Source organism: Mustela nivalis, assembly GCF_964662115.1.
Source record: "Mustela nivalis genome assembly, chromosome: 5".
In the NCBI taxonomy this organism is placed as follows: Eukaryota; Metazoa; Chordata; class Mammalia; order Carnivora; family Mustelidae; genus Mustela; species Mustela nivalis.
The window spans coordinates 120,793,145-120,802,590 of record NC_139024.1 but is presented as its reverse complement, the minus strand read 5'-3'; the positions used below and the strand labels follow the sequence as shown (position 1 = coordinate 120,802,590).

Genomic DNA, 9,446 nt, shown 5'->3' with positions numbered 1-9,446 from the left:
GCATCTTCCTCTCCTTTGGGGGTGGAAGGCCACTCTCTGAAGTCCTCCCTCTACAAGCCTTAAGATCCCTGAACCTAGGGGCACCTGGGTGGCTCAGTGGGTTAAAGCCTCTGCCTTCGGCTGGTCATGATCCCAGAGTCCTGGGATCAAGCCCCGCATCGGGCTCTCTGCTCCAAAGTGAGCCTGCTTCCCCCCATCTCTCTCTCTGTCTACCTCTCTGCCTACTTGTGATCTCTGTCTGTCAAATAAATAAATAAAATCTTTTAAAAAAAAAATCCCTGAGCCTGGGCCCCTGGGTGGCTCAGTGGGTTGGGTGTCCAACTCTTGATTTTGGCTCAGGTCTTGATCTCAGGCTGGTGGGATGGAGCCCCGCTTCTCAGCCCAGAGTCTGCTGCTTTCCCTCTCTCTCTGCTCCTCCCTCTGCTCACTCACACGTGCACGCACACTTGCAATCTCTCTCTCTCAAATAGATGCATAGATCTTTAAAAAAAAAAAAAAAAAAAGGATCTTTGAACCCATAAAATAAATACAAATAAAAGTTCAAAAGAAAAAAAAAAAAGATGTCTGAACACAGTCCCCACCCAGGGGACTACTGGGGCTCAAGAGCCCTGCATTTAACAAAGCCTGGGCAAATAAGCCCCTCCCCCAGGAAACTGGAGCCTGAACCTAATTACCTCTCCCTCAGGGCCTGGGAATTTCCGACTCTGGGAATTCCAGTGGGGAAGTCCTGCACCTCAAGTGCTCAGGTGAGATTTCCTGATGTTGCAGCCTGCTAGAGAGAGTCTTGGAAGGGCCACATTCTCAGGCACCTGAATCACAGCCAAAGGAATTCCAGACCTTCAGGCATCAGGGCTCCAAATCGCCTGATCCCAAGATCCCCTAGAAGCCCTAACTGTACAGCCTGAATCAGTTACTGAGCCCCATCTCCCCAAGGAAGACAGGAAAATCTCCTGCATACGGGGTCACAAGAAAATAGAAGGCCTAAGCTGCATCAGAGCACCCAGCATAGCACTTGGCAGAGTAAGCCTGAGAATTCTGAATTTCTTCTTTGTCCAGCCACCAGCTGTTCTATCTGCTCCGTCTCTCAGTGAGTGAAATTGAAGAAACAAAAGAAAATTTAAAACAGGAATAGGCTGCAGGTGAAGGACTCACATGTCAGCTCTCCCAGATGTTCTTGGTGAAAAATGAGGGGACAGTTGTGAGATAGATGGGCTAGAAAGAGAACTCTCATCAGGAAAGTTCTTCTGGACACAGAAATATGGAGTCACACACAAATATGGAGTCAGAAGTGAAGACCCAGAGAGTGGGAGTCCCCACTGGGTTCGGAAGTTGGGCTTTCCTTCCTGACAGGCTGCTGGGAGGGGAAAATTGTGTGGTATGCCGCAGGGGTGGGATGACCCACTGTGGTGACCTAGTTAGGGCCTTGGGTCCCTCTCTGCCTCTCTCAGCCCAGAGCTGAAAGTCGGTCATGGGGTGCTTGGAGTGAGGGGGCTGCTGTTACTCACCTTGGGGCCCCCACACTTGCCGACATATGGAAAGCAGACCTGAGGTGTGAACAAGGGGTGAGGACTTTCCATCTCACCCTGGATAGGGCCAATGGCCCCAGATTTCCTTTCTTCTTCTTCTCCCCAGCTTCGCCCTGATGTCCCAGGCCCTATCTTTCCGCTTCTTCCCTCACACCCAATGAGTTGTGTATTTTCCCTTGGAGGACAGTGGACTGTGGGGTAGTGGCTAAAGTGGGCTTCAGGCAGCCAGGCAGGCAGCAGGGAAGAAGTGCTAGGCCCCCAGAGCTTTATTCCTTCTTCCCAGCCTGGTTCCTCCAAGCAGGGCTGCCTTCCCTTGTCAGCATCCCTCTCACTGACAGAGGGACCCCAAAGAAAGGAATGCAGGTGGAGTCTGGTGAGGGCTCCGGGGATCTGAGAAGAAGGAGGCTTGGAGATGCTTTGGGGCTTAAGGAGATCCCCTTCTTCCATCTTCCCACTGGGCTAATGCTGGGCAAGTTCATTCAGAGACAGGGGGTGGGTGGGAAATCAGCCGATCGCCTTCTTAGAGGGCAGAAGCCACAGGAAGTGATATGAATTATTTCAAGCAATCAGAAGAAAAGTCTAGGTAATCGCCCCTTGCAGTACCCACTCTGAATCAAGACATGAGAGACCTGGGCAACCGTGCTAGGCAGCACTAAAGCTTTACATTCTTTATTTTCTTCAGGTTTGCCATCAGTTTCTGGGGTCCCTGGGGTCTGGGACCCCAATACACGTCCCTACCAGGCAGTTGTTTCCCCCACCCTCACCCCACCATCACAGCCCCAAAGAAGGTCTTCCCCCTCCTGTAGTCCACCATATCGGGGTGACTGATGTTGACGTACACCCTCTCGCCCCTCCGGAGCTGCACCAGGCCGCCGAAGCCCACACTCGTGTACCAGAGGGGCCCGTACTCGCGCGTCCGGGCCGGGTCCAGGACCGGGGTGACGGTCTCTGCGCCCTCGAGAAGCAGTTCGGGAGTCCCGGGCCCGTAGGCGCCCCCCGCACGGAACAGCCGGCTGCGCAGCGTGACCGAGTGGTCCAGCAGGCCCCCGCCGGCAGGGGGCGCTCGGCCCCGGTAGCCGACGTGACAGTAGAGGTAATAGAGGCCGTCCTGCGGCAGCGCCAGCCCCTCGGCGCCCGAGAACTGCGTCCCGCTCCTCAGGAACGCCTCTTCTTTCTTCGCCTCCCAGCCCAGCCCCTGCCCCTTCGTCCAGGCGCCTGCGGAGAAACCGGGGCCTGTCAGCGCTCGGGTGCCCGATCCTGGAAGAAGGGTCCTGGCCCGGGACTTCTGGGAGGGTGAACAGGTGGGAGAGCTGGGGCTGTTAACCCCAGCAGAATCCGAGCCCGGGGGCGGGGTGAGCGCGCGCGCCACCTCTGCAGTGATTTGCGGGAGGGAACTGAGGGCACCAGAGTGTGGGGTGCGGAGCCCGGTGGAGGGGTAGTGGTAGATCTAAGAGGGGTTTTGACAGCTCCAGAAGGGAAGCAAGGAGATGGAATGCGGGAGGAGAGGAAAGTGGGCGTTTTAGGGACCAGAGGTGGTGAAGCAGGTCGGAAAGCGAACCCTGCAATGACAGAGCAAAGGGACTGTGGGCAGCAACGCTAGCATCCTTGGATTACCTGTGAGATCCTTACCTATGAGGTGGGCGGCGGGGAGCCTGGAGCTGAAATCTGTTTCTGCCTCTTCCTCTGGCAGCTCCTGTGACCCTGGAAGGGGGAAAAGAATCCACGATTGCGGGCCAGGGCGGCCTTCCATGCACGGTACCCCCGAGAGGACAGGGCACCAGGACGGGATTCTGGGAAGGATGAGTTCACCGAGGGATGCAGCTGGATGGGACCTGGGCATCCCTGAAGGGCCAGAGTAGGGGAAGGGGAGATGGTCTGCTCTTACCCAAACGCTGCTGGGCCTGGGCCTGTGCCCCCGGGTCAGCCGTCCCTGTTACCTGGATGGGTGGGGTCACAGTGCCCAGAGTTCAGTGTTAGCTGATGCCATCCCCACCCCTCCCAACGCAGACCCAAGCCCCAAGCCTGGGGTCTTGACTACCAGCCGCATCCCCAACACACATCTCCCTGAGAGGGAGAGCCAGCAAGGCATGTGTTCTTGGGCGGAGATGGAGGCCTGAGTATGTCTTGGGAAGAGAAGAGGAGACAGATAGACAACCAGGAAGGAGCTTGGAGCTATCAAGACACAACAGCATCATGGGAACAATGGAAAGAGGACCAACAAAGAGGCAGACAAGGCATCCCCATCAGGGACAGCCAAGCCAACTGAGCAGGAGGAGACAAGAGAGCCCCAGGCATAGCTAGAGGTAAGTGGGCATCAGTAACACGCAGCCCCTCCAGGCTCGTTGCGGCTACTCACCAGGCCTCCTCCCTGCTCCTGGGGCACCAAGGCCAGCACAGCCAGGACAGTGATAGGCACAGCCAGCAGCAGGGTCACCAGGGAAGTGGCTCCTGCCACAGCCAGCAGGAGGCAGCCCTTCCCCTGGGGCCTCCTACCCCAGCCCTCTAGCCCCAGTGACCCCATTGAGACTGAGCCAGGGCCAGGGCAGGGGGGCTTTCATACTTCAGGGGTGGGGCCACCCCCTCCCCATAGACCCACACACCTGGCTGGGACTTTCCGCACACCCCTGCTCCCCTCACCCAGCTTCCTGTTTACCCAGAGCTGGGGTGGGGCAGCTGGATGCCCAGGTTCTCTGAACTGGGGAAGAAGTTGGGGTGAAGAGACAGGCTTATAGTAGAGCTGGAGGGGGCCTTAGAGATTTTATGGTTCATCAGGGAGGGAAACTGAGGCCCAGGAAGGGAAGGTAGCTCACAAAAAGTCTCGCAGCAGAGCTACGTGAGGAGAACACCACACTCCAGATTTCAAGGGCGGTCTGCATTCTTCTACACCCCAGTGGTGGGTGCTGGAAGGAGGGCTGTGTCCGTGTCCCTGAGGTCAAGGGCTGGAATAGGAGGACAAGAACTGAGGTCTTGAGGAATGGATATCTGGGTCCCTGAGAAGAGCTTATGCCGGCACTAGACCAAATCTCCTCCTTCCATTCCCTCACTCACCCGTAACCCCCAGAGCTTGGTGAGAAGCCGAGTTAAGCCAGGCCACAGAAATAGCAGCTGAGGGTATCTGGGTCCCTCAATCAGTTAAGTGGCTGCCTTTGGCTCATGTCATGATCCCAAGGTCCTGGCATTGAGCCCCGCATCGGGCTCCCTGCTCAGTAGGAAGCCTGCTTCTCCTTCTCCAGCTCCCCTTGCTTGGGTTCCCTCTCTCGCTGTCTCTCTCTCTCTGTCAAATAAATAAATAAAATCTTAAAAAAATAAATTTTAAAAAGAGCATTGCTTTAAAGGAAAAAATATATATAGCACCTGAAAGGGACCTTAGCCTCTCCACTGCCTGTTGATTCACTGAGGAGGGATGGAAATGAGCATTACCTCCCTTCCTCCATAGAGTGTAGATGGGAGGGTGATAGGGCATGGCCTCACCTTCAAAGAGCTTGCTGTCTAGAGTGAGCCCCATCTATTTAGCAGGTGCTGACTACATGTTTTGGAATAAATGAAGGAAGGACGAATGAATGAGGAAGCAAAACAAAGCAGCAACAGATGGTATGGTAGACAGTGCAATGAGAGAAAAGACCAGGTCCAAGGAAGTTGGAGGTGGTCTCAGATCATGTCCCCTTCTTGATGACATCTCTGCGATTAGGTAATAATAATAATAACATATAGCTATTGTACAAATAGCACTTAGCAAGTGCTTGCCTCTAATCTACACACTTTATATATAATAATTCTTTTTTTTTAAATATAATAATTCTTTTAATCCTGACAAAAACTCTAAGAAGAGACTGAGGCACAGAGAGGTTAAGGAACTTATAGAAGGTGGCACAGTAGTGGCAGAGTCAGGATTTGAACCTAGGCAGTCTGGCTCCAGAGCCTTGATCACAAGACAGCTTTAAAAAAACAAAACAAAAAAAAACCCTGAGTGCTGACTTCAGATTTGTGCATTTTAATGTATGTAAATCTTGCCTTCTTCAGCACCCCCAAAAAAGAAATGGGGAAACAAAAGCTGGACTCAAGTCACTGATAAGCATGGTAAGAGCTTTAGGGGTAAAATGTGTACTGATGTTTGCAACTTTGAAGGGTATCCAAAAAATGAGATAGATTGGTAGGTGTGTGATCAAGTGAATATAGAAAACTGTTCATTTTAGAATGTAGGTGGTATGGATATGTTCACTATAAAACTATTTCAATTTTGTTCTGTTTGAATATTTTAATAATAAAATGTGTGGGGAAAAAAAAAACACGCGAATATTGTCCTGCTGTCCAACGTGGGGAGTGTTGTGGATGGGGGGAAAGGGGAGAAACGCCAGAAAGTTTCTGAATTTGAAGAAGGAGATGCAAATGCATGTGGACCCAGGCACAGATATCCACCTTACCTCCTGCCTCCACATGAGCTCCCCAGTCTTCACCCTCCTTAACGACTGGGTGTGCAATCCCCCAGCACCCATCTCCCTTTCTATCTCAGTGCCACTAAGAGGCCTTCATCAGGTGTCTATCCAGAAGGTCTCAGATCACTGCCCTTTTTTTTTTCTGTGCGCAACATCAGAATGTTGCCTCCTACAGGAAGTCCACCTAGATTGCCCCCACTTCCTTACACAACACCAACTTGTCACCAGCTTTCTGTCCTAGACTATCAGCAGTACTCATGTATTCCTGTAAATCTACCTAGTCTAGCTGTCTCTGATTCTGGTCGTTAATCAGTCAAGTGCCCTGCTTGATTCAGCCCCAGAACACCAAGCAAGTTACCCCAAATCTACCAGAGCTTCCACTCTGACATGGGAGCCTGGGTGTGTGTCTACACATACACACTGGGATCATGAACTCTCAGCGGAGGCAGTGGGAGGGGTAATTGGGGAAAAGTTAATGAGGAAAGGTACCTAGAGGAGGTACACGCTCACTGACTACTAGCAGAAGCAACAGGATGGCTGGAGCTGAGGGAGTTTAGAGGCTTAGTTACAGTCCTAAGAGTCTGAAAGGAAAGATGTTGTAACCCTAACTAACCTTCAAAGCCTAACTTCCTCTCCTGACAAAGCTAGGGAGGCATCTAGACTGGGGGAGATGTTAAAGCTGGAGGAAGGGCAAGAATGTTTGAAGTGGCAACACCTCTCTACCCAGGCAGCTCCCACAGTCTGGAGTCTGTCTACGCACAGGCCACAGGCTCTGGATAAGCTGGGAGAGAGCAGGAAACCTGATGGGAAAATGGGGCAGGGAGGGGCAGTCACGCCCCATGGTGAGCTGAAGCTAAGATTACAGAAGACAGTATGGCTTTGGGGTTCTCTGAGCCCTGGAGGCATCTGCTGTCCAGCTTCTGTCTCTGCTCCCCAAAGAATTAAATACAAGCCACTTCTGCCTCCACTTCCCCTCATGGTGACTGCAGGCCCTCCTCTCCACCTGTGTTTCTGCTCCCCAACCCACCCCCACACACACCCCAGCATTCCTCTTGAGCCCAGCAGGGTTCCAGTTTCCAGACCCTGGTCAGTGCAGCTGGCTCTGGTGGTGTGAAGACGGCGACCCCCCTCTTTGCCTTCAAACAGGAACCAGTGGTTGCAGGGCAGGAAGTGCCTGAGGGGAAGTTATGGGGCCCAGATACTCCTCCGTGCCCCACTTCAGCCTCAGCAGTGTCTGTCCATGTGAAGTGGCTCCCCATACCAGCCATGTAGGGCCCTGCTCCCCAGAGTGGCTCTGGGCTGAAGGAGCCATCCCAGCTGCCAGGTAGCTCTGGATATCACCTCCCCTTGGTTTCACTGGTCCACACACACACCCAGGAAACTCCGGGTCCTCCCCCTATGTCAGCCCCTCACCAGAACCTAGAACTACCCCATGCTAGAGAGGCCCCCATGAACCACCTGGTTAGCCTAGGGGAGAAGAAAGGGGTTGTGCTCTAGAGCTCTGGGGTTCAAGGCCAGCTCTCCCACTTCTAGGCTGGACCTCCTCATTAGAGTCTGGACTAGAGTCTCAGGTTCCTCAAAACAGGCACCATAATACCCTACATTATGAGGCTTAGTAAGGACAAAAGGAAAGTGCCTTAGGTCAGGGTTGGCACATCAGTGGGGCTCCTCAGCCCTGGAACAATTGTAACAGAGGGCACCACACTTTGCAGATGAGGAACTGGAGACACGTGACTTGGCGCAGGCCATTTAGCCTTTGCAGAGCAGGGCTAGGTTCCTGACCTCCAGGTTAGTCTTCAGTGCTCGACCTAATGAAAGGTAATGGGCGGCACAGGGAGGGTGGGGAGTATTTAGGGAACAGAGAGAGGATAGAAAGCAGTATCTGTCCATCCTCGAGTTGATGGCCAGGGGACAACTGGTGCAGGTGGGCAAGGGACCTCACGGGGAGACCCAGAGACAGCAGGGATGGCCATGGGAAGCCCCTGAGGGGTGAGTGAGGCAACCATGGGGATGAGTGAGGGAACCGGTGAGAGGTGGGCACCTCTGGTAGAAGGTGAGGTAACCCGATCTGGAGTGAAGAACCTGAGTATGTTTTTCTACCTCTAAAACTGTTGGAGAGTGAGGCTGCGATGCCCACAGTCAACCAGGAGGATGGGGCAACAAAGGAAGAAATGGGACCCTGATACCCACCGTTTTGCCCTGCAGAGGAATGTCTTTACCTATATGGTGGGAGCTTGGGGCTGGGGGGGCTCCTGCTCCTGGCTGTGGTCATTGTGTCCGCCTGTCTATGTCGGCTCCATCGGAAAGGTAAGCCCCATCACCCACAACATATCCCCCGGGGTCACCCCCACCCACACCTGTTCCTTCTGCTTTCCCAGAAGTCCCCATCAGTTCCCACCCGCCCTGGGACAGGAAGGTGGGAGAGAGAAAAAAGTGTCCAAAAAGAGAGACTGGGGCTTTGGCCATGGGAACCACAGAGATGTCAGCGAGTGAGGAAATACCCTCTGGGGCGGGGGGTGGGGGGGTAAGGGAGGGAAGGGCCTGCTGAGCTTCTTCTTTTCTTCCAGTGAGGAGGCTGGAGAGAAGCTGGGTGAGTCTGGGAGCTGGGAACCAGGTGATGGGGGCAAGAGGAGGCTGAGGGCTGAAGGGGAGGTGAAGGCAAGAGAAGTGAGGGAACGCAGGGGCATAAGAGAGCCAAAGAGGCGGAGAAAAAAGCAGAAAGAGAGACGTAAGAATGAGAAGAGCAGAAGGAAATAGTGTAGAGAAAGGAAAAGGGGCTAAGACAGAAAGGAGAAAGACAGAGGAAGAAACTAGAGAAACAGAGAAAGAAACAGAAAGAACGAGAGAGACCCAGGCAAGAGAAAGAGATGGAGAATAAGAACAACAGAGACCCAGGGAGAAGAGCGAGGGGAGAAGAGAACAGGGGCTCGGGCTGGCAGAGACAGAGGGGGTGGGCAGCAGGACGCAGGAAGGACGGGGGGGGGAGGGGCTCTTCTGGCCACCTGCCAGCAGTACTCCTCCCTGCCCCAGGCCCAGCTCTCAGAGCAAGAGCTCCACTACGCATCTCTGCTCCCCATGCCCAGCAGTGAGAGGCCCGACTCCGGCCACAGGGAAGGCACCAAGGAGGACACCAGCACCGAATATGCCTGCATCGCCAAGAACTAAGCCACCAGTGCTTCCCCCAGACGCCTCCCTGAACTCAGGGAGGTCCCTGAGGTCCACCCAGTAAACACTGTGTCTCACCATCTTCTGTGTCTCAGGCTTCTCAGTGCAACTCAGCTTTGTGCCATTCCACAGGGCCCCCTCAACACTTACATGACTTATCTTCCCACCCGTTCTGGGGCTGAGTAGGAATTTCTCAGGGAAAGAAAGGTGTTGAAGGACCAGGCTCCCCTGAAGGCCAGAAAGAGCCCACACGTGGGCCTGGCTGGAATGGGGACTTGACATGTAGGGATCTGATCTGACACTCCCCAGTTCTCAGGAGAGT

At 53.9% G+C, this 9,446-nt stretch overlaps 2 protein-coding genes across 4 annotated transcripts; one reads left to right on the top strand and one right to left on the bottom strand.

Moving 5' to 3' along the window:
- Positions 1–2,169: 2,169 nt before the first annotated feature.
- LTB (lymphotoxin beta) lies at positions 2,170–4,831 on the bottom strand (the record flags this gene model as incomplete). 2 transcript variants are annotated; one of them, XM_082732807.1, is made up of 4 exons in its annotated part: positions 3,883–4,831; positions 3,412–3,463; positions 3,156–3,227; positions 2,170–2,741 (listed from the first exon to the last, which is right to left on the bottom strand). In XM_082732807.1, the coding sequence occupies exons 1-4, from the start codon at positions 4,045–4,047 to the stop codon at positions 2,287–2,289; spliced, it is 744 nt and encodes a 247-aa protein (XP_082588933.1). In that variant the 5' UTR covers positions 4,048–4,831. The 2 variants fall into 2 exon arrangements, with proteins under 2 accessions (XP_082588933.1, XP_082588934.1); XM_082732808.1 differs by lacking the exons at positions 2,170–2,741; positions 3,412–3,463 and having other exon boundaries at positions 3,883–4,074.
- Positions 4,832–7,582: 2,751 nt separating this feature from the next.
- On the top strand, positions 7,583–9,204 carry LST1 (leukocyte specific transcript 1). Of its 2 annotated transcripts, none has more exons than XM_082732819.1 (4): positions 7,583–7,777; positions 8,165–8,266; positions 8,527–8,549; positions 8,990–9,204. In XM_082732819.1, the coding sequence occupies exons 1-4, from the start codon at positions 7,771–7,773 to the stop codon at positions 9,122–9,124; spliced, it is 267 nt and encodes an 88-aa protein (XP_082588945.1). In that variant the 5' UTR covers positions 7,583–7,770; the 3' UTR covers positions 9,125–9,204. The 2 variants fall into 2 exon arrangements, with proteins under 2 accessions (XP_082588945.1, XP_082588944.1); XM_082732818.1 differs by lacking the exon at positions 8,165–8,266 and adding an exon at positions 8,338–8,448 and having other exon boundaries at positions 7,609–7,777.
- Positions 9,205–9,446: the final 242 nt, after the last annotated feature.